Consider the following 24,207-nt stretch of genomic DNA (forward strand, 5'->3'; position numbering starts at 1 on the left):
GGCCCAGAGCTTCTGCTGGGCACCAGACACTCACGTGGGCATCTATGCAAAATCGAACTGGACAAAAACATGCAGGAAAAAATAAGTAAAAGTAAAAATGATCGCCAATGAATGAATGAATGAAATGAATGAATGAATGATATATTATACTTCAAATAAAGTTTTGGGGTGGGCACCACCAGATCCTTTTCCCCCCTACCTAATTTAAACATTTGGATGTGTATAGTTGCTCAGATCCACTCCTTCTGCACACAAGAAATTCTGGGCAAGTCAGGAAGCCATGGATTCTTGTAGAGAATGTTTTTGTCCATTTTAGTTGTGAGTACATGCCATCATACACGCCCTGCGGCCTCCACAACCTCTGGGCTAAGCAGGACGCACTGGAATGTTATAGAGGACACCCTCCCCTTTCCTGGAGTGTATGATTTGTCCTGGCCCAGAGCAGATTTTGGGGCGTGTACCCCCAGTTACTTATTTTTTCCTGTATGTTTTTGTCTGCTTTGGTTTTGGATAGATGCCCTCTCATGTACCCTGCGCCCAGCAGAACCTCTGGGCCAGGCGTCAATTTGGCTTGACGTTGCTGTAGCTGTCAACTTTTCTTCTTTGTTAGTGACTGAAATTTCACACAAATAAGGAACTGGGAACTAGGAACCAACTTCAGCGTCGTAACCCTATAAACAGAGTATCCAAAATGCAAGACAGAAGCTCTTGGAGGTCACTGATTCATAGGGTCGCCATAAGCCGTAATCGACTTGAAGGCATGTAACAACAACGAAATAGGGTCTTTTATTGTTATTTCAACAGTCCTAAACAGAAAACCAAGGATCCTCCATGGTGCAGAGTGTTAAGCGGTGGTAACGCAGCCGAAGCTCTGCTCACAGCCGGAGTTCGATTCCAACGGAAGGAGGAAGTCGAATCTCCGGTAAAAGGGGTCGAGGTCCACTCAGCCTTCCATCCATCCGTGGTCAGTAAAATGAATACCCGGCATATGCTGGGGGGTAAAGAAAGGCCGGGGACGGAACCGGCAATCCCACCCCATATATACAGTCTGCCTAGTAAACGTCGCAAGACGTCACCCTAAGAGTCGGAAACCACTCGCACTACAAGTGCAGGGACACCTTTACCTTTTTTAAACAGAAAACCAAGTGCTTTTCCCCTTCAAATTTCCAAAACTAGCCATCTTCCTTTAATGGCACCCTCTCCTTTAATATTCCATTTCTACCTCCCCTTTAAATCCCCTCTTTGAAAAACACAGCCGACAGCATTCCTCTGTGACACGACTTCCTCTTAATCTCTTCACCCCCGTAGCCTAGTCATTTTCCTTCCCCCCCACCCTTATTTTCCTCGCTACGTCCCCTTTAAGGTGCCTCCCCTGACGCAATGCAGGTGAGACTAGGCCAATGGGACGGTGGCCGGAGGGCCACGTGACGAAGGAAGGGGCGGAGTCGGCTGCTCTTTAAAGGGCGCGGCGCACTCGTCGCCCTGCTGCCGGAACTCGTTGTGTGTGGGGGCGGAGGGATAAGCGCAGGCGCGTACGGGCAGCGAGGCCCGGGAAGTAACGCTCGGCGGCTGCGGTTGGAGGAAAGAGGGGGAACTGCGCAGCTGGTTGCGAGCGAGAGGGGCGGCGGCGGCGACGACTCCGCCGCGGGTGGAGGGAGACGGACGCCGGCCAGCAGCGGAGAGGTCGCAGCGCCGCTTCCTCCGCCGCCTCACGTCACCATGGTGAGCGCGGAGGAGGGGAATAGCCGGGGGGGGTGACGAGGTTACGACCCTCGGCCCGGGAGGGGGCCCAGTGGGGAGGGGGCTAAGCCCTCCCCTACGTGGCTCTATGAGGGAGGACGTCATACCTCCCCCCATGGGGCTCCTTCCGCAGAGGAAAGGGTCAGTCCCTTCTCCAAATAAAGGGGGCTTAAATGAGGAGGCTAGCGCTGCCCCCCACATGTGCATGGAGTGGCTTCAGGAGGGAGGGCTGGGTGCCTTGCTCTACAAATGGAGGGGAACGTGGGGGTAAGCCCCTCCCCAGATGAAGGCTTAGAGGAAGGGGGGCTCCTAGCCTCACACCCCTCACGCAGGGGGCTTGGGGAAGGGCCAAGTGGAGGGTTGTATGGGGAGCGGGTCGTAAATGGGGAGGCGACTCAGCCCACCCACTCCTCTCTCTAAAATGGAGGTGGTTTAAGATGGTGAAGATTGCAGGAGAGGTTTTTTTGGGTGGTGGAGCTGGAAGTGGAGGGGTTAATGAAAGGTGGGGTGCTCAGAGGTCTGATGGGGACTTTTACAGTTTGGCTCATAAATAGGGAGGGGGCTGGGACAGCTCCCAAAATTACGGAGTATTATATGGTGAAAATGCATGGAGGTGAAGAAGTGGGTGGGGCTCGAAGTGTCTTCACCCCACCCCAAAACCCCCCGCAGAAATGCAGGTTGGGGGCTTGTGGAGTTGGAAGTAGACGGGTTAATAAAAGGTGGATGTCTAGGAAGAAAACCCATACATGATTCCTCCTCTGCAAAGATCATTAAGTTTCCCCTAAAAGCAGAAGTGAAAAAAGAATTGCTTCAAAAGGACCTGACCTATGGAACCCGCCCCCCAAATAAATCAAGTGATGGGGGGGCATTGCTGGAGGAGGTAGGCCAGGGAGTGGAAGAGTCCCTGCAGCCCTCATAAAAAGGGGGGCTGGCGCTGGTACTGGCAGAGAAGGATTCATGGAAGTTGCGGTGCTGAGAAGAGAATCCCTAAAAAGGAGTGAGAGGGAATGTATGAAAGTGTGTGGATAGTGGCTTAGGCTGGGGTCCTCAAGTTTCCATAAAAGTGGAGAGCTCAATTAGGAAGGGGCAGGTCCTAAAAGGTGAGTGCTGGGGGGAAAACTCTCCTGCAAAAGGAGGGTGGCATGGATGAGAAAGGGGGCGGGTGTTGAAATGGGAGGAAAATATTCCATTTGCAAAATTCTGAGCAGGTGGATAGGAAAGGGGGGAATCTTTAAAAGGGGCTTCAGTTGTGTTAAAAGTGGCAAGAGGAGCTTGATAATCTTGTCGTTTTGAGTGGGGGAGAAAGGCGGTTTGTGTATGCAAGGAGGGGAGAGTAGAAAGTGGGGAACACACCCATAGAGAAGCTGCCTGTGGAGACCCGACACAGAATGACTGTGCTTGTGGCATTCTTCCCCCCCCCCAATTTAAAAATGAGATGTGGGTAATGCATAGATGAGGGTGTCTTTAGAAATCAGGAGTGCATCAGAACACAGGGCCTTATGGTGAAGGGCGGGTAATAAATCACATTTTAAAAAAATTAATATGACGTTGTCTTCTGTTGGTCCATCTGGCACAGTACTGTCGATGCTGACAGGCAGCAACTCTGGTGCTTCGGGCGGGGGGGGTCCTTCCCATCCATAACTGGAGATGCCTTTGGGGATCAAACCTGAGACCTTTTGCATGCAAAGCAGGTGTTCTTACCATTGAGTTACAGCCTTTACCCAAGGGCTGAGGTTGAGAATATGCAAGGCGCAAGGGGACCCCAAGACCCTTGGTGCGTGGGAAGGCATTGCCTTCTTTTAGGGACTGATGGGGTTGGGAGAGTGGTATGAACAGACTTGGGGGGGTCTCTCTCCCCTTCCCCTCATCTCCTCGCATTCAAGGAGGAATTAGTGGGAACGCATAATTAGTAAATTGGAAAGAGGAGTTGGGGAGGAGTTAAAATTCCCTTTGTGAATTTAAAAGAACATTGAATGGGTTGGTGTGATGTGGGTGGGGGTAATGATGGTCATTCACCCCCTGATGGAAATGGGAAGATAATACGTCCCTCGGTTCTGTTGTGTCCTCCTACTGTCCAAATTCAGTGACAGAGACCTCTCTCTTCTTCTTGGTGCTTATGTTACCTTGAAAACCACCACAGATGTTGGTTGACACAGGCACTTGGCAAGGCTGCTTAAGGAAGCGTTAGGGGGACCTGAGATGGGGAGGTGAGAGCAGTAAGCAAAGATGGTTGGAGCCTGCCCATGCTTGGAAGCAGGCAGCACAGGAAGGGTGCAAGAGTGTCTGTCTTGGGTGGAGGAGTTGTATGGCAGGGGAGGAGGTCTTCTTTTGCACTTCCGTGAGGCAGAAGGCCCGTGGGGTTCTGTGGATCTGTCTGAATCCAGATGACTCCCTGTACCTGGGTGAGTGTAAATGTAAGTCTTGGGGAGAGGGTGGAGGCAAGAGCTGCAGGGAGTTTGGAAGGAGTCAAGGTGGGTGTGAGTGAGTGAGTGAGTGAATGAATGGGGTGGCAGCTGTTATAGGCTGGAAGGGGGGGCTGCAGAAGTAACTCATTTGTTTCCTGATTTCTCTTCCTCTTTTCTGCAGGCTGACCAGCTGACAGAGGAGCAAATTGCAGGTTAGACATTATCTTGCTCCTGGGGATAGGAATGTTAGTATAGAATAGATAGGAATCTGTTGAAGTCTAAAGAGCTGGTGATACGAGTTTCCTGGCAAAAATGCCTAGAGAGCCAGCAATTTCTGCTGGACTTAGTCCTCCATCCCAACGCCCCTTGGCCATGAGCCTCCTGGCAGAACTGGCTCTGGCACAGCCTCCTCTCCCTTCCTGTGCAAAATGGAAATATGCATGGTCTCCCACCTCAAAAGGGCTGCTCTGAAGAGGAGCGAGGATTTCTCCTCTGCCCTCCTGATTTAAATGCTTAAAACCAGCTAAGCAACCATTGTCTTCTGCCAAGGAATTGTGGACATCTTTTTACTGCACATTCCAGTGTACCTTGGCGGGGGTGGGAATTATGATGGGTAAGCGGGTAGGCTGATACAACTGCTCCAGAAACCACTATTATAACAGTACTGAGGGTGTTTGGGCCCAGGGATCTTTAAGGGCTGGTGTGTGAGTGCAGTCCCACCCGCCATCCCAGCAAGACTGCCTGGGGAAACGCCTGTGTTCTTGCCCTAAACACAGCCTGGCTTCTCCCTTCTCTCATTCCTCACCTGCCAAGATGAGAGGAAGCCAAGGCTTAGGAGCAGGTTGCAAATGTACCTACCTAGCCTTGGCTTTCTTCTGAGGTTGGGTGGGTGGGGCTTGTTGACCAAGGTCGAAGGGGGCATCTCTAGCCCTAAGCTTGCTCTCTTCCCTTGCCTGTTTTTCCCAGAATTCAAAGAGGCCTTCTCCCTCTTTGACAAGGATGGCGATGGCACCATCACCACCAAAGAGCTGGGTACCGTGATGCGCTCTCTGGGGCAAAACCCCACCGAGGCCGAGTTGCAAGACATGATCAACGAGGTGGATGCGGACGGTGAGCAGGGCAGGCCGTGGGGCGCTGGCTGGGTGGGAAATGGGCTGGCGATGCTGGAATAGGTACTCCGCAGCCTGGATTTTCCTGGCCTTCCAGTTACAGATAACGGAAATTGGTACTGACTGTGAATTGTAGTTTGATGAGTGGGATGTAATACGTTCACTTTTGAAGATGACCCCTGCCTTTGGACCAGACAGGCAAGGTCTTGAAAGATTGACCGCTCTTCTTCCAAGGGGAGGAGTCATCGCTCTCTCCAGACCAAATAGGCAGAGCAGAAACAATTCCTAAACCCCAACTCGCACCTATCCCTGGAAAAATGCAAGCCAACAAAGGAACGGTAATGATAGGTAACTGAAACTTAGCACGCTTAAGAGTAGGACAGGCACAACACCAGACCCACAACTGAAGGACAGGGGTAACTGAACATCATGACCGGTGGAGGCCGCAGCCTTACAAGATTTACCCAGTCCCAGCAGAGGAAGGATCGAAGGTATTCCGTCATACTCATCAAACTCCAATTCAAGTAAGTACCCATTTCCATTTTTGCCGGAGTGGGACGGAGCACTTTCACTCTTGAGGGTGTACCAGAGCAATGTCCAGGTGGGATTTCTCTGCCCCTCTAACGATCCTCTGCAAGACCTTGCAAGATCTGGTTCAGACTGTCCAAAGAATGTGGAGGGGGTGGTGGAAGCGCAGGTAGCTGCTCTATAAATATCTATCAGGAAAATTTCCAAAGCCATAGCCTTCAGGTCCAGGCAAATGACCTGGATTCCTAAGCTGCTGTCCCCAGTACGACTGCCGGGATGGGAAGAGTGCTGCAACTGAAAGGGCTGGCATCTGTGGTCAGGATCAGTCTCTGCAGCTGCTCCCATCCACTCGCTCCAATGGCCAGGAAATAACTACCGCTGTAGCCCTCTCGACGCTGGATCTGGAATGAACACCAGATTTCTCACCTTTGCTGGAATGGGGTTTTAAAATGGAATTGGAAGCGCTGAAAAGCCTGGAGTGAAGCCACAACTATCAGATACCTTTGTATCCCAACACCATTAGGTGATGTCACCTGAGACACCAGGTTGCATCCTGCGATCAGATGAGGAAGGAACTTGCCTAATGGACACCAGAAAAGTTAGCTAACTGTGCTCCAGAATGATTTAAATCTTAGCTAAAACTCTAAGAAGCTAGACAAAGCTTCTCAGACCTATGTGTGCAGGCAGAAACGTGCTTTGGGAACCCGTTCAGCCCCAGCCACCCCCATGATTAAACTATTGTTTAAAGGGACATGAAGGACTACTAGGCCTGGTGCTGCTTTTCCTCTTAATTGAAAGTGAAATGGACTGCCTTCAAGTCACTCCCGACTTTTGGCTACCCTATGAAGAGGGTTTTCCTGGTAAGCAGTATTCAGAGGGGGCTTCCCATCGCCTTCCTCTGAGGCCGAGAGGCAGTGACTGGCCCAAGGCCACCCAGGGAGCTTCATGGCTGTGTGGGGATTCGAACCCTGGTCTCCCAGGCATCTTCCATAGCATCTTCTTCTCTGTGATTCTATGAAACACACCTTCAGAAAGGGATAATCTCTCAGAGAAAGGAATAAAGAAATGTCGTCTTCTGTTTTTAAGACATACACTTCATTTAATATAGAACTGCTGAGATTTAGGCAGAAAAAACTAAATGGGATCTAAGGTGGCGTGTACCTTCATGCGCAAAGCATAACCAGGTTACACATATTGTACAGAAAGCAAGATCTCCTGAAGCTGTGTGCCTTGGCTAACGAAATGAAAACCTGACAAAAGCAAGGCAACGATCCCTTGACAGTGGCTAAGGGCAAAGCCTGATGAAACTAGAGAAGAGGACAAACCCATCTTTCTGTTTCATTCACTAGGATAATTCACCACCATCCTCAAACGCCTCATGGCTCATGAGGTAAATATCTATATTTATTTCAGACTGTGTGTACCTGTTTGGGAGAGCCAACTGCTCATGTAAAAGCTTCCCCTGGTGGTGCTGGTGGGCACCCTCTTTTGAGTCCTCAAGGAAACAACACTTAGGGAGTCCTGTTTATTTATTATTTGCTAACTGTGGTCCCCTAGAGCACTGTCCCCAGGGCTCCACAGGCTGTGCCTTCATTTCCTGCTAAATCTGTTTGGCCGTAGCCGAGTAGGCGGGAGAAAACCCCCAGTTCTCCCTCAAGTGGCCAGTCTCCTCCCTTAAGCACCCCCAACAGTTTTCTCCAGGTTTACGTGGAACCAGCCAGTAAGAAATCTGAGGCTGCTTCTGCTTTCAGGGAGGAATTGTGATCTGCACCTGAAAGTCTCTCTCTAATGTGACTTAAATGCAAGTAGCCCCTTGCAGAAGATCTCCCCTTATCAGAATAGGGCAAATTAGAAGGGGTAGACCCCTTAATCTCCTGGGAATATATTACACATATACATACTTCCAATCAGGAAGGAGAATTGGGAAAAACAGAATTCACATCAGAAAAAACAGATATCCTCCCCCCTACATACTGATAATATAGCACAGTGGTAATGCATTGTACCTACACTAGAAACTAATTTAGCCTTGTTAGGGTTAGCCCATTCAGCTTTCCAGATGGCACCAAATGCAAGGGGGGGAAAGTTTACTAGAAGCGGGGAGAACATCCTTCTGTGCACCCGCAGCTGATGATCACGAGGAAGTATCCTGAACAGGACTGTCAAGCCCCAAGAAGCTGTTGCCAGGAAGGGCTGAGCAACGTCAGAAAGCAAGCCTCCAGCACTTCCTTCCTCTGAGGTTTCACCCTCCTCCCCAGCGGGCTCACAGGGTGAACGACACAAGGCCAGAGAGTGTTGCCTCTGCCGTGCAGAGAACTGTTGAAGGCAGAAGCGTTATCAGCGCCATTCGCCTCCTTAGCACATTTCTTAGCTCCATAATGATGGGAGAAGAAACTCATGGAAGAGAGGGAGGGAGGAGACCCCATGGAACTGCTACCAGAGGGAGGTCCGTGGGAGCTCTTCGACTGTAGCTCCTGGAATGTGCCTTACCACCGCACTCTTCAGGAGCTTTCTGTGAAGAAGGCCGTCCCCTCCGGTGTCCTAGGGGCCTAGCCGTGCAAGACACTTTGAGGAAACCTAGAAAGCAGCACTCCGCACTCCGCCTGCAGAAGGAGTGAGGGAGAAGAAGCTCCTGCCTCAGAGCACCAGGTACTGCCGGAGAAGGAGGCGTCCGAGTCTGATCAGCCCCCTTATGGACAACCATCGTGGCCAGAGGCAGGCACAGCAACAGGCAAAGGCATACAAACTTTGGTGGGGAGTAGCCGGCCTTGAACAACACTGTCTGTGTGCAACTCACACCCACACCCCGCAGCCATTCTCAAGCCTGAGAGGATGTTGAAAGAGGCTGTGGAAAGCTGAAATTCAAAGCTGCACGGATCAGAGACGCAGGGGATGGGCAATCAAGCGGTCTTTCAGGGATCTAATTTGCTCCAGCCCTTGATTAAGGGAGCAGTTGGGGCGGCACGATAATCAAACAGAAATGGCGCTCCCACTTAGGTCAGCTCAAACAAAATGGCGGTCCTGCTCAGTGTTCATTGCTGGCCTTGCCAAGCTCCGTGCCCTTCAGGGAACTCTACGGAAGGTAAGACGGCCCTTGCGATGACTTGACAGGACCCCAGCCCCAGACGACAGGGGAAGGGGGGAAAGAAGAGACACCCAGGGCAAGTGAAGAGGTAATGGAGTGAGGTAAAAAATACACCTAACATAACAAAAACGATAAGAGCCCCAAAGGCAGGAGAGGAGAAGCGCAGTAAAAAACGGCCAACTCAGAAAAGACATGCTAGGAAAAGCCTAAGACTGGAGAGAGAACAAAAGGAACCCAACTATCACCAGTCACAGTGCCTCAGGTTCCCCCTACCTGGAGCGACCACTCTCCCAGTAGCCAAACTGGGTGAGGGAGAAACCCTAGCCACCTTTTGTCACCCTAAATTCACAGTCTGTGTCACGCCATCCGTAGTAGAAACTGTAGCTGATGCAGCTGCAGTCCCTGAAAAAACCCCAACACCAATAAGGGGAGCTCCTGTGGAGTGTAAGGAGCAATACAAAATGGTGGCTGGGAAAAAGTGCGGGAAAGAATGGGGCCTAGCAAGTCACCCACAACAAGGAACAGCTGCTGCAAGAAAGGGGGTTTTGGCTGCTGCCAGAAGCAGCGCGGCTCTCCTGCGGCCAAATATACTGAACGAATGAACCACAAGCAACGAGAGAAAAGGGGCCATGATCAAGGTGGGAGAGGGACACTTGGCAATTAGCCAAAGCGCACCACTCTCCACCCCACCCCTGCCTAGCCAGCCGGGAATATAAGGCAGGGGAGTAGGCCAAGGGTGTTGCACAGAGAGTGGTGATCCCAGCCACTGCCAAACGGAGCACCCAGGCAAAATTACAGCCCCGCAAGGAGTGGGATGGCTGTGGGAGAGGAGCCCTGACAGTAGCCAAAACCAGCCCCACAGACACAAAACGCCCCCAGCAGCACCCACAGAACACGGGAAAGAAAGGGAACATACACAAAAAAGAACAAGAGGAAGTGAGAAAGCAAAAGCCCGATGTGGTATTTTACCAGCATGAATAAAAACACCGAGGCAGGGCAAGGTCTGGAGAGAGGGACGACTTTTCCACCTGGAAGAGGAGCTGTCAGAGGGAGGAGCCATTCCCCAGAATGAATGTAGTCCACCCCACTCGGGCAAATGTTTTGTTTCTCTGGCCAGTTTGGGTGGGGCAGATGGGAAACTGCCTCGTTGATTTTATCCTTCGTAACTTGCCCTACTGAAAGGTCTCGGGTTTGGATAATGGAGTTGCCTTCTGAAGGATGTGTCCTCAGCGAGGTCACCATCATAGGTCAGGCCCAACCAAACGTAGAAGACGGAAGCGATCATTTAAATGTGATTCTTGACCCTCCTCTTTGTCAGCTGCTGGGTCTATGGGGTGAAAGTGACAGCAAAGGTCTTATTGGTGTGCTGTCGAAGCCTTGGCAGCAAAGTTGGGAGTTTATCTCTTGAACTCCCAGGCTGAATCTCGCATAGGAGTGTGCCGGAAACTGTGTGGGCTGTTCACCAGCCACCTGAGAGGGTCCTGCCCTCGTTCTCTCTTCTTCTTCTTCTTCTTGTTAGGGTGAACTCCCTTAGCTTTCTTCCCGGCTGAAAATATCCCAAGAACAATCGTGGAGTTTTGTAGGTACTTCATGAAGAGAGCAGTGCCACCCACTTTCCTCTTATGCGCCCCAGTTACGCCACCATAAATCTGAAACTAGGTTTCTCCCCTTCTCTGATGTCTGGCAAAGCTGAGGTTTCCCCTGTCCTATGGGAATAGGGAAGTGATTCCAGTAGTCGCTGACCACTCAAGAGGTATTTTCCCTGCTAGATGGGAGGTCAGGCTGGTAGACAAGACTTCCATATTGCTATGCAGGTGATCTCAGCAGCAGTCTTTTAGACACAGCACTAAAGAGCTGACCCTTCTCCAGGAAATGGCACCATCGATTTCCCAGAATTCCTCACTATGATGGCCCGGAAGATGAAGGACACTGACAGCGAGGAAGAGATCCGCGAGGCCTTCCGGGTCTTTGACAAGGTAGGGGAGCTTAAATCTGTGGGAAGCTGATGTTTGCTGGGATTCCACTCTGCTTGGAAGCCTTGTTCACTTAGTGGGACCCGAGGGAGTGGCACTCTGCATGCGCTCAGCAGCACTCCCTACATTGGGCGGCCGACAGTAGGAGAGACGTTTATGTATCCCAACATTCCAATATGCCAAGGCCTGAGGGTGAGTTTAGAAAGATTCCAGGGACCCCAAAGATGGGAATTTTTGCGCTGAATCTGAGTATCAAAAGTTGGTTAGATGTACTGTTCTATCTATAGGATTGGCGCGACTTGTCGCAAATGTTTTTTCCAACTAGGTTCCATTCTTCTTGGCTGGGAAGCATGCTTTCTAATAGGTTATCCAGTCTCTGTCGCTTCAGTTCTTCTCCTTTGGTGTTTCTTTGAAACAAAATTATTCCAGTAACTGGGTAAAGGTTGTGCAAGAGAAATAGTTGTTCTTTAGCCAGAATTGACAGTCTTTTAACTGTGTTTTAGGAACCCTGGGGAGAGGGGGTTCCCTTGGTGTCAAGTCCTGTAGTGGCAAAGATGCAGCCCTGAGGGTCGGCCATTATGACCTTCCTTCCTAACATCTAGCTACAGAGGATTGTTGCCTGCATTGCAACAGATGGACTTGGTTCATGCAGGACAATGCAGCCAGCAAGCCTGGCCACTACTCTGCGTGAACCGAGGATGTACTTTAGAACAGGAGCCAGCCAGGCGCCTATGGGAAGCCAGCAAGCAGGACGTGAGTGCAACAGCAACTCTCCCCACGCATAGATAGTTGCATGATTCCATCTGTCCTGTTGCTTCTTGATTCATGCTTCTTTCAAAGCGTATTAAATTTCTGTTTGGGGAGTATGGACAAGCCTGCTGTTGGTGGAGTCAGCAGGTGTTGATGTCTCTTCCTGTGGGCCGTTCGCTGTTTCCCACCTTTTGTGCTTGGTTGGAGGATGGAGCTTCCCTTGGCCCCCCTCGCTTCATCCACCCTTTTGCGCTTCTGCCTACAGGATGGCAACGGGTACATTAGCGCCGCGGAGCTGCGTCACGTCATGACCAACTTGGGCGAGAAGCTGACGGATGAGGAAGTTGACGAGATGATCCGAGAAGCTGACATCGATGGGGATGGACAAGTCAATTACGAAGGTGAGGGGACATGGACACGGTGGCACTGTTGCAGCTCTAGGGTGGTGCCACTGGGACGGCTTCCTGAGGCCTGGGGGTTTCACGGGTGATTTCAGAGAGCTGCCATGCAAGTCTCCTTTGTTGCAGCAGGTCTTGTTCAGTAATTAAGGCCTTGGGGGTGGGAAACTGCCCACATAATTTTCTATAGAAGGATGGGGACTAGTAACTTGTGCAGCTCTTTTATAAAACAAGGTTCTTGGGAGTCCATGACTGTTAACTGTATTATAAAAGGGCAGACTCTGGCATGCTAGCACTTCGCACATGCACACATTTACATACTGTAGATGTGTGTGAGCATTCCATCTTAAGCTGCTTAGAAGCCTGTTTTGACATTAAGTGGTGTATAAATTAATAATAAACTCTTGCATGCTTAGGATAACTGCATAGGTCAAGAAAGGCTAAATGTATTGCTTGGAGGATGTGTGTGGAAAGGTGCCTACCTTTTGCACTCCCTGATTTCCTTCTCCTCCTTGTCTCCTGCAGAGTTTGTACAGATGATGACTGCCAAATAAGAAAAGCAGCCCCACCCTACCCGTCCCCTTTCCCTGTACAGAATGGAAGGACTGTCTGCGTACCACAGAAATCTTCTCCAGCTCCTCCTGTCTGGCTGGCACTCTTCCTCCATTGACGCTTGAGCGGTTTGTGGCCATTCTCTGCTGTCCTTCTCCCTCCCTCTCGGTTCTACATGCTAGTGTCTGTGGTGAGCACGGCTGGGGTGGTGCGAAGCCAACTAAAAGGCCCTGGCGAGGAGGGGTGTGGATGGCCCACAGATGGGGGGCAGCAGGGAAGAGCGGTAGCAGTGAAGGGGCCCGCCCGCCTTGGCCCCATCCCTGCCTTGCACCTGCGGGTTCTCCCTCCCAAGACTGCCTCACCCCAGCCAGCACGCAACCTTCGCATCCATGGACTGTTTTGTTTGGCCGAGTGCCTCCTCCTGCAGTTGTCTTCCTGGGAATATCTGCATATCTTGGGTCTATTGTAACTGTAAACTTCCTAATAATGGCCGTGCCCCACCGCGCCCTTCTTCTCTTGACCTTCCGATGGCTTCAGGGAACGCTTCTGTTCCATTCCAGTTGGTGTAAGGATTCTTTTTTCTTTTTCTTTTTCTTTGAATAAAATCTGAGTGTTTCAAAAGGGCAGGCCCAATGTACTTGTCTAGTGCTGATTCCCCCCCCCCCAGGGTGGAAGGCAACCTGATGTGGGTCGCCCCTTCTTCCCGCCAGCTTGGAAACAGATCTGTGCAACAGTCCCCCCTCCAATGGCAGGTAAGAGCAAAGCCTGTTTTCTGTCTCCTCTTCCCCCCAAGCCTAGAGGGTAGTGTTTTCTCCCAAGCTCCTCATGCAAGCGTGTGTGAATCACCCCTGGGGACCATTTGTGGCTGTTTCTGGGTTGTGGGTGGCTTAGCAAGGGGCAGAGAAGCAATGTGGCATTTCAGCCTGCAGGGAGGTTGTTGGGGCTAGGTAGGGGAAGGGGGCCACAGCTATGTTTATGATGCCTTGGAGCAGAGCTAGATGGGCAGAAGTCTAAAGCTGTAGCACAATGGAACAACTAAGAGTCTGAGAGGAGAAAGACGCTCTGGACCTCATGAGCAAGCAAGTGGCAAGGCAGGAGCGAAGGCCCCTGGAGATTAAAGGCAACCAAAGCCCCAAGGGCTCCCGTAAGCCAAGGCGTGTGTGGGTCCGGTGGGGGTTCCTAGGGTTAGGCAGTGGGGACTCTAGCAGGATCTTGGGTGGGGCGGGGTGGAGGGTTTGTTGAAAACAATAAAGGATCCCTCCCCACAGGTGCATATTGAGTTCCGCATGGTAACCTTGACACACACACACACAGCCCTTGCCCCAGGCTGCGCTAGAAGAGGCCTCCTGCCCCAAGCTGCACAAATCAATCCAGAGGTTGAGCCTGCACATCTGGATTTGCTGCACTGATGCGTGAACCCTTGCATTTCCAGTTCACTGGGGTTGGGCACAGTTGGAGTATCCTGGGGCCAGTATATGAACCATGTTTCTCAAGATAAATCTACCCAGATTTATCTCAAGACTGGAAAGAGCGGCTCTTTTGGTTAAAGGAGAGTGAATTAACCTTGCTGTCCCGTAAAGCCTCTACTGCAAACAGAGAGGGAGGAGTAGGCTCCCAGCTGCCAAAAGGTAGGCCAAAACACGACGCTGGCTTCAGAGGCGGTTTTTTATTTTCAAATAAAAAATACACATGATTTGGTTGCATGGACGAGATGCCCCGATGGCTGGTTCTTGGCCTTTTGTGCTGCTTAGAGAAGGACTTCAGAATACACCCCACCCCAATCCTCCACCATCTCTTCAATGCAGAGTGAGGTGGGGGGGGGATATGGCAGTTAAGACATCCACACACACGTAGAAACACACCCACATATACCCAGTTGCCCCAAGGAAGGGGAGCCCCCTCGCTCCCCAAATGAAAACAGCTGCCAAGTGCAAAACAAAAAAACATGACTGAGGGGGAGCAGCTGGCAAGACGCCGTCAGTAAGCATCTCTGCTACACATTTAAAACTTGAGTTTCAAATAGGAGTAACTGTCATGCCATCCCCAAAAGGGGAAATGTAGTTTTGGTTAAGGGTGCTGAGTGTATCTTGTTCAAGATCTCTTTACAGTTTTTCTAAGAGTTCCTTAGCTGTAAGAGTCGACTTAAAACAAGTTTGCTGGTTTAAATAGGTATAAGTAGCACAGCCATGCCCATTACCACCGATCTGTTCACCCCTAGCGGATGGACACAAGAATGAAGACGGCGGGACCAAGCTGAGCTCCCACTCTCCCAAATGTACAAGGATGTCTGTCTCCCTTGGGGGCAGAACAGCTGCTTTGGGACCCCCCCCAAATATTTAGACCAAAGCACACACTCTTCCTTAGTCCATTTCCCTTAAATCAGCAAGAAGTATTGGGGAGCTGCCAAGGAAACCCCATTAATCTTGGAGGGGGGGAAATTTCACTCTCCTGCCCCTCTAGATAGTTAAAAGGGGGGAAACGGAAATTTTGTGAAATGTGGAAAAGAAAGCATTTGGTGAAATATTTTTTCCATAAGGTGAAGACTTGTATATTCTAACACTGAAGCTAGATTAGCTATACTGTAAATGGGGGGAGGGGGGTTCTTTGGCTGTTGAGGATGGTAGGTGATTACAGAGAGCAATTCAAGCTGATTAGGAGGCTGACTACACTACACATTTAAACTGGGTTGAGTTGATAATGTTAGTCAATTAAATACGATTCCCAAAATTTCCACTTTTTGGAGGTGGAGGAGGGAGGGGCCTGTCCTTTCCCTCTCTGTCTTCAAAGTTTCCAGGCAGTTGTCTCCAATTGCACTTCCCTTTAAAGTGACTAACAATACAATCCTATCTATGTCTACTCAGAAGTAAGTCTTGAGGCTTGCTTCTAGGTTATGTATAGAATTGCAGGCTAAACCTAAATATCCCTTTCAAGCCCTTTTTCCAGAGCTTTTTTTTAAAAAACACAAGAACATTTTTATTCCAGATTAAATAATCCAGACACAAACATACAAATACTGCTCTATTCTTTCATTCACTAATAATAACACACTAGAATTGTCCCTCCATAAAATGAGTCTCAATACCTTCACATAATTATGCATTAATAGATTATTTTTAACAACAAGCCCTTCCTGATCAGGCCAATGGCCCGTCTAGTCCAGCATCCTGTTCTCACAGTGGCCAACTGGATGCCCATTATGGGAAGCCCACAAAGCAGGATCTGAGCGCAAGAGCAACTCTCCCCACTCAAGATTCCCAGCAACTGGTATTCAGAGGCTGTTGCCTCCAACAGCGGGGGGAGAACCTAGCCATTGTGGCTAGCAGCCATTGATAGCCTTCTCCTCCATGAATTTGTCTAGACCCTTAAAGCCACCCAGTTGGTGGACATCAACACCGCTTGTGGAAGCAAATTCCATAGTTCACTATGCATGAACAATTTGTACCTTTTCTCTCCTGAATCTCCCAGCAATTCTGCTTCATTGGATGATCTCGGGTTTCGGTATTCCACCTTAAATCAGATTGCCTAACAAATGCTAGATAATTAGAATCTCCAAGCCGCTCTATTAACATGTGTGTTGTTTTTAAGAAGTAAGCTTGGACTTCAACCAAATTTGAACACAACCTTTCTGCAACAATAGTTAAGCAAAATGGGGTTAAACATAACATACTAACATTGTGATATGAGATTCACATTCAGTTTGACAGTTATAGATGGTCTGGGGTCTTGGCAGTCAAAAAATAAATCTGAATTTTGGAAATGGGATTTCTATGCAAACTTTAAATCTTGATGACTACAATAAAGTTTGCTGTTTATTTTAATGGTTCTACCAAAGTTAATGGAATCAGGATCCTGTGCTCAAATTAGAATTGAGCAAAATTCAAAACTTCGTGTGTGTTGTGTAAGTGGGAAATAACTGGTTTTAGGCAAACTAGTTCTAGGTGCAGTTGAAACCCTGTAAAGAGGTCCGTTACCAGATTCTTATTTTATGAATGTGACCCAAGTTCCTTCCCTATCTTTCTACATTTTACCTTGTCACCTCTTAAGTGAGCTGGGAGAGGGGACGGATCTCTGAAGTTGAGGAAATGCTTCCCCCTAATAAATTCAAGTGTATTATCACACAAACTCTGCCCCGCTCGCCTTCAATATATTTTTTAAAAAACATACAGAAATTTCTCTCTCTCTCTCTCTCTCTAAAAATATATTCTCTCCCTCCCCCTCGACATTCCCACCCACTCAGCCCATTTTGTTTCCTGAAGTGCCTGAGCTTTATTATATAAATTCTCCCAGCAGAGTAGCTTCTCCTGCGCCATCAGGCAAAGATCATTTGCCCCATATTAATCAAGATTTGGGGGCATCCCTCAGCAGACATCCACTCTCCCCACCCCTTTCCTGCAGAGGTTCCTATTTGGCTTATTAACCCTTCCCCCCCAAACATGGGGGCAAAATGGTGCATCCTATATGAAATAAAGTGGTGAGTGACAATGTCCCTTTCCCCTCACCTCCCTGCAATGTACAGCCCTTATTCCCTGCACTGAGGTTTGAGTTTTGCCAACTTTTAACCTGGCCCTCTGCCTATGGTTTATAGCTCAAGAACGCCTACTCGGTAGACCCACTGAAATGAATGTACCCAAGCCGGTCTTGCCCATTCATTTTAGTGGGTCTACTCCGAGTATAGCTAACATTAGATACATTCCCATGCCCGTTCTGCTCTAGGTGCAGACATTAAGGTTGAAGTTTCCCCCCCAACACACTCACTCTCTGTTTGTGTCAGAAACAGAAGAGCAAGTTGTTGTTCTTTAATCTTTTTAAGTGGTGTTCACAGGAGAAGATGTTCGCACACACACCCCATTATGTGGCTGTGGGCTCCAGGTATGCACACCCATGCCCTGCTGCTGATAAAAACGATAATAAAATTAATGAAAACAACTCCCTTCCTTCAAGCCAGCTGTTTCTCCACTGGGCACCTCTTAAATAGCTCATTTGTAACCCCCAACCTTAAATCAGCTCAGGAAAAGGGACCAGCCCTCTTGTGCTTGGGGGGGGGGGGAGGAGAGGCAGTGACCCACATTACCTCAACCTGATCAACATAAAACCAAACAGAAACGAAACCTCTCCTGGCCACTCCCATGCAATGGGGCAGCAGGCCCTGAACCATCAGAAACGGACACAGATGTGTCATTTTCAAAGGTGCAGGACCTCCCTACAGACTTCCTTCTGGTCATCTCCTTGTTCTCCCCACAGCAAGCAGGGCTGGCCTGCAGAAGCTTAAGGAGCCATTCTCCGGGGGTGGGGGAGCCTTTGCCTACAGACCCAGGGATTCCCTCCGAAAAGACATCAGCCACTTTGAACAACAAAACGGAGCCCATCGCGAATGGAGATACCACATCATATGGGGAGTTGGGGGGTGGAATTGGGGGGATGGAGGGAGGTGGCTTCCTCCCCCAACAGCAACATAGACAATAAATACCCCCTTCCCTCCTGCCCGTTGGTGCACCCCCCCTCACCCGGGTGCTACGAGGGGGGGTCATGGCGACTTGTGGGAACCTTGGCTTTGTGGGGGCGAGAAGAGGCGCCCGAGGAACAGCCCGAGGAGGAAGAGGAGGAGCTGCTGCTGCGGCGGGCTTCGGCCCCAGTGCTGGACATCTTCAGCTTGCGCCGCTTGGCGAGAGGGGCGTGTTCGACACTCTTCAGGAAAAAGCCTTCGCGCTTGCCCTTGTTAAAGGCCTGCAAGGGGGAAAGGGGAGATCAAGCGCCCAGCCTTGTGGGCGTGTTGGGACTTCTGAGCAACCCCTCTGGCCACGCTCCTCCCTCCCGCCAGGGAGACAAAGCGCTCACATACACTTCGCTCTTCCAAGGGATCTGGGTAAAAGTTGGATCTAGCAAAATTAATCGGAGTCTTCAAAAGTGCAAAGAGCTAAAAGAGGAAATGGGAAAGAGCAACACTTTCCCAACTTCCCCCTTCAGCTCTGTTTACTTTTCAAGGGAGAAAAAGGCAACCACCCTCTTATCTCATGATCAAGGGAGCAGTGATGGGATGGTGGTGCTCGGAGGCTTCGTGGGTGCTGGATAAGGCTTTAAGAGTGTTATTGTGCCCACGGGCACCAAGGTTGGGCTCAGTGCTCCCACAACGGCTAAATCTCTCTACAGCTGAGCTGATCCTCCACATTTTACTTTTGCTCTGGAGCTGTTTGACTGTCCCTGAACAACATTCCTTGCAAAATGAAAAAACAGGCACCACCCCAGAATCCTTTGCTCCTGGTCCCTTGCAAGGTAGATCACTTTTTAACCATGGTTAGCTCCTCTCACATTCCTTTCTCCCCCAACCTCCCAGGCTCCATTCTGTCTGTATAGCAGAGAACATTTATTACTTTTCTATCCCACCCTCCCTTAAGGAGCCCAGGGTGTCAAACCAGCAATAAAACACTGAAAACATCTTTAAAGCCTCTTAAAAATAAAAACATATTTTAAAATATCTTTAAAAACATCTATATCTAGATGGCTCCTCCCATTTGCTTTGGCTGTGCAAATGGCGCTGTTTGGTCCCTTCCAGAGAAAGGAGCCCCCCCCCCCCAATCCACACACTTCCCTGCTCCAAATCAGCAGGGCTCTGAGTCATTCCTGGTTTGCGACTTTCAGGCAAAGCTGGCATAAGCGCACAGCACCCTTGGGCAGCTCCTGATGTCCCCATAACCTGCACAGCCTACCCTGTCAACGCCTTGCCTGCTTTGTGCTTTGAGAATGATGTATGTGTGAAAAAGGCAGTATTTTTACACAGTCAATAAGCTGACGGTGCCTGTGCTTGTACCCCAACACCCCCAGGAGATTGAGCTCTGGCAGCTGCAATTTGGGTGCTGGGTGCCATCTTGCATTTCCCACCGTGACTGTAACGTTGCATCAGCTCAAAGTAGAGTGGGTGGAGGGGGAGAGAGAAATGGTGACAGCCACAAATATGCTGCAAACGCCACTGGCTGCTGCCACTTGTTCTCATCAACGCTCTAGACCAACGCAGCATGCAAAGCATTGTGGGGAAAACAAGATGGAGGAGAAATTCCACTCTGAGGACCTTTGCCATTCCTTACAGTTCAAGGAGAAAGGAAAACAATGTGCCCCTGTGGACTTACAAGGCAGGTGAAGCCGAGAGTGTCTGGCCCAAGGTCACCCAGTAAGCGTCATGGATTTGTGGGGATTTGAACCCCAAACACACCACCAGTGCAGTGCTCACGCCCCTTCAGTCCAGGAGAGCAGCTGCTGCTCTTACAAGCCCAGTTCCGAAGTCCTCTGCAGACCCACCCACCCCTCAAGCTAACATAAACTGGTGAAGAAAGGCACAGAAAAAAGGAGGAACGGGGAAGAGATATGAGAGGGGAAATGTACATCTAAATGAGGAAAGATGTATGTCTTTCTGACTTGATCCACATAGCAGCCCCACCCAAACACTGTGCTGAGGATGCTCTGAAACCTGGCGCCGCCCAGCTCCTATCACTTCCTCCAAAGAAACTCAGGAATCGGACCTCTTACCATAAAGGCAACGTTGACACCCGTTCGCACGGCGGGCCCTGAGCTCTCCAGAATGTCTGGAGTCATGAGGGGTGTGGAAGAGAGGGCACTGCCATCTTGGAGCCACTCGCTGTAGCGCAAGCTCGACATCTTCAGCCGCTTGGCTGGGTCCACTGTGAGGAGGCCTGAGAGCGGGTGGAGAAGAGAGAGGACAAATTATTAGCAATCAGCAGAGAGACGGCAACCATCTTTCACCTCTCTGGCGGAGGAGAGCAGAGTTCTTCAAGTTTGGGTCCCCAGATGTTGTACTACAACTCCCATTGTCCCCAGCAAGCTTAGCCAGCATTCATGGGAGCTATAGTGCAACAATATCTGGGAACCCACGGTTGAAGGCGGCGAGCTTGGAGGATTGGGAGGCGGCCTACAGCTGGAGATCTAAGCAGGCCTAACCGGAGATTAGAAGTTCAATGCAAGACAGGGGGAAATGGTTTTAAAATATACACTAAAATGAATTGATTTATGAAGAATGCAACCCTGTGCAGCCTTACTTCATTAAACTCTCTGTAAAGACTTACCCCTGAACGAACTTGCATAGGATCGGGCTCCGTGTCAAGGTAATATAAAGACATGTAGTAAGGTTAAAATTCAAGGGCCAAGCAATTATCAACAATCCTAGTCCCATTGCGCTTATTGGCTAGAAGACTAGAAAGCCGGAAGCCGCTGTTTTCACTGAGCAGGCTGGATAGAAAACTGCTTCTGTCTATCTTCCCAAGAGCTGGAGATCAGCATTTTTTTTTTAAAGCAAGCTCTTGATTTTTTTTTTTATAGGCTTGTAAGTGCATGAGAAATGTTGGGTTAAATCTCCAGAAGATATGAGACCAGGATGTGTGTGTTAAAAGAGTAGGGGAACATACCGTCTGCACAGCATTACTTTCTCCCTTCCAATTATAAGAAGCCGGATAAATTACTCCAAATAAGTATGCATTATTTCTTTATTTGGTCTAAAGCATGCAAGGTGCAGAGCTTCCACCTTTTAGCAACACTTACAGTCCATTTTCAATTGCCAAATCCATAGATGCCTCTCTCTGCCTCCCAAACACAACGGGGATATTACATGCACACAAACCGGGTTCATTTTAGCCCAAAGCCTGGGTTCTCCCTAGTCCTTCAGAACCTCAAGTGCAAAACGTTTTTAGGGGCCCATCTACACTACACATTTAAAGGATTTCGATACCACTTTAAAAGGTTGTGGCTCTCCCCAAAGAATCCTGAGAACTGAAAGGTGCTGAGAGTTGTTAGGAGACGTCCTGTCCCTCGCAGAGCGACAGTTCCCAGCGTTCCCTGGGAAGAGGGATGGATTGTTAAACCGCTCTGGGAATTGCCCATCTGTGAGGGGAATAGGGGGTCTCCTAACAACTCTCAGCAGTCTTAACAAACTACAGTTCCCAGGATTCTTTGGGGGAGGGGGAAAGCATGACTGTTATCATAGTGTGTTAAATAACAGGTGCAGCTGTGGCCTTGCGCTCTTTCCCATGGAAACAAATTTCTAGCACCACAAAACATGCCCCCCCCAATACACACACACACACCACACCTGCCATTCTCAGGCACACTCCACATATATTTTCCCCATTGGTATTTCCCATCACCTCTAACCAGCTCCTTTGCCTCTTCAGACACATTCTTCCAGGCTTCGCCCTCCAGGGAGAACTGCCCCTCTCTGATTTTGTGCATGATCTCAGCTGCGTGGTTCGCTGCGCTCCCTTCCTGGCTGCTGTGGAAGGGGACCTGCCCAGAAAGCATGGTGTACTGCAGGCAGGAGAGAACAAAGGGTAGAACTGATGCAAGCACCAGGGCTGGTGGACACAAGCGGTCGCCCCGACATTACTAAGAGCCAGGGCAGTGAAGACATTAAGAGTGTTGGACTAGGACCTGGGAGACCAGGGCTGAAATCCCTACCCAGCCATGGGTGACCTTAGGCCAGTTACTATCTCTCAGCCTAGCCTACCTCACAGGGCTGTTGTGAGGATAAAATGGAGAAGGGGGTGAAGAAGCATGTAAGCCTCCCTGAGTTCCTTGGAGCAGAGGTGGGATGTAAATGTTTTTTGTAAACCACTTAGAGGGTGGTTTTTTTTACAATCACGTGGCATATAAATTTTGTTAAATAAAATAAATAAATGTAGACAGATAGACAGAATAAATAAATGTAAAAATAAGACAGACAGATAGATGTGGGATATAAATGTGATAAATAATGCCTCCCCTATTCCTCCCCAGTTCTAGCAGCTTGCAATTATCCCAAGCCACTTTCTATCAGCCTGCCCTACCTCACAGAGTTGTTGTTTCAAATATATTTTATTGGTTTTACAAACAAACACAGTTACAACAAAAGAACTACTAACAGATACACTGTGGGGTGCCCCATTGCCAGAAAATGTACACTGTTAAGGCTGCATACCCAAACCTTCTATAATCTGGCCACATTTGAATATTGCTTTCTGATTCTCGATCCTGGTTAATGCCTTCTCCCACAACAGACATCCTTAGGAGCTAATCAGCATGAAAGGGAAGTGTGTTAGCTACTGAGAAGAGTCTTCTCAATGGCTGACTTCACTCTGATTGGCTCCAATCGGCAGGAAAGGACAAGGAAGCATGTTAAGAGACTCTTTTCAGTGGCCAACACGCTCCCCTTTCATCTTGATTGGGCTCATAAGATGCTGGAGACATAAGGGACCTTGCTGAGACCCGGCTCCCAAAAAAGTAAGGGGTCTAAGACACACACACCCAAGACCTTGGACGACTACACTCCTGCACACTAATTTTAAAGTTGCACCCTGTCCTGAAATGTAGTATGAGGAAGGGGAGTGTTTTAATAAATACAGAAAGAAGCGGCAAGGCTGCTTGGAAGAAGCAGTAAACCTGGGACAGCGAGGGAGGGAGGGATGTGCACTGTGCGGTGGGGAGGGAAATCGCTCCTCCAGGGTACCTAAAGTCCTCCGGCTGGCCACATAGGCCCCTTTCCTTGGCCCGCTATCTCCACCTACCAAGATAACTCCCAGGCTCCAGAGGTCACAAGACTCGTCATAGCCCCCATCCTGCAAGAGTTCAGGTGCGGCGTACTGCAGGGTGAAGCAGGGCGTCTGCATGGGCTGCGAGTTCTGGGGGCGCAGGCGGGCAAAGCCGAAGTCAATCACCTTCACAGGAGCGCCCTCCGACTCATCCGCGTACAGGATATTCTAAGAGAGGGGGTGCATAACAAAAGCAGTTGGCCTACAGCCACCTGGGTGTGGCTGATCTTGGGGTCAGGGTCCAGCCATGCCTAGACTGAGGCCTTCTCAGAACAGCAGAACTACAACCCTCCCCCCCCCGCAAACCATAGCTCCCTTGGGGCCCCCCTCTGGTGGGTTCTCTGGTAGCTTCTCAGCCCCCATTTGTGGACAGCCAGCCACCAGGCTTGTACCAGCTATCACTCCAGAGCCCTTTTGGTCCACATCTGCAATTCTGAAAGTGCTTTGGGCATCAGTCACAAAATGACTGCTGGGGGGCACATGGCATAATGCAAAACGCGACAGAGCGGCAGAGAGGGAGCCTCCCTCGTGTGCCGATGAGATGCTTCCACCTCAAAGCAGCAGCATTTCCTGGTCATGATGGACATCGTGCACCTTGACGATGTTTTTAAAGTCTGCCGATATTTATTTATTTATTAGTTACATTTATATACTGCCCCATAGTCAAAGCTCTCTGGGCGGTTTACAGCAATTAAAAACATTAAATGTTTTATATTATTTTATGTAAACAGCCAAGAGGTTCATTTTTTTATTAAGTGGTCTATATGTTTTGCGAAATAAATAAAAATTATATTTGGGTCTCCACTGACCCCTCCTCTCCACTGACTCCTGGAGAACTCTGGAAAAGGGGGTGGAGGTGGAAGCAGAGTTTTGCAGAAGGTCCCAGCAACATCTTATGGCTTATTCCACATCGTGGAGGCTTCAGTCACCACTAGGGATGGGATCCACTTGTTGGTGCCTGTTCGACTGCAATCCGTCGAATTGGCAGGTAGATCTGTTTCAGTTGAAGGGTTTTTTTTTGCTATCCTACCATTCCAGTTTTTTTCCTCCCGAAAAATAACCATGTTGTTAATGATGCTTTTCTTTCAGAGAGGGAAGGAAA

The 24,207-nt window shown here is 49.6% G+C and overlaps 2 protein-coding genes across 2 annotated transcripts in view; one reads left to right on the forward strand and one right to left on the reverse strand.

Moving 5' to 3' along the window:
• The first annotated feature begins 1,429 nt into the window (after positions 1-1,429).
• LOC133374611 (calmodulin-1) lies at positions 1,430-13,161 on the forward strand. The gene is made up of 6 exons (XM_061605698.1): positions 1,430-1,722; positions 4,327-4,357; positions 5,112-5,255; positions 10,737-10,843; positions 11,856-11,991; positions 12,514-13,161. The coding sequence occupies exons 1-6, from the start codon at positions 1,720-1,722 to the stop codon at positions 12,540-12,542; spliced, it is 450 nt and encodes a 149-aa protein (XP_061461682.1). The 5' UTR covers positions 1,430-1,719; the 3' UTR covers positions 12,543-13,161.
• A 1,030-nt stretch (positions 13,162-14,191) lies between these two features.
• RPS6KA4 (ribosomal protein S6 kinase A4) overlaps positions 14,192-24,207 on the reverse strand; it is a 44,851-nt gene continuing 34,835 nt past the window's right edge. Inside the window, exons 14-17 of the mRNA XM_061605630.1 lie at positions 23,082-23,273; positions 21,687-21,846; positions 20,059-20,222; positions 14,192-18,264 (exon numbers count right to left, since the gene is read on the reverse strand). Coding sequence (XP_061461614.1) covers positions 18,052-18,264; positions 20,059-20,222; positions 21,687-21,846; positions 23,082-23,273 — 729 coding nt within the window. The 3' untranslated portion in view covers positions 14,192-18,051. The remainder of the gene's footprint in view (positions 18,265-20,058; positions 20,223-21,686; positions 21,847-23,081; positions 23,274-24,207) is intronic.

The sequence above is a fragment of the Rhineura floridana genome, chromosome 22 (assembly GCF_030035675.1).
Source record: "Rhineura floridana isolate rRhiFlo1 chromosome 22, rRhiFlo1.hap2, whole genome shotgun sequence".
Classification (NCBI taxonomy): Eukaryota; Metazoa; Chordata; class Lepidosauria; order Squamata; family Rhineuridae; genus Rhineura; species Rhineura floridana.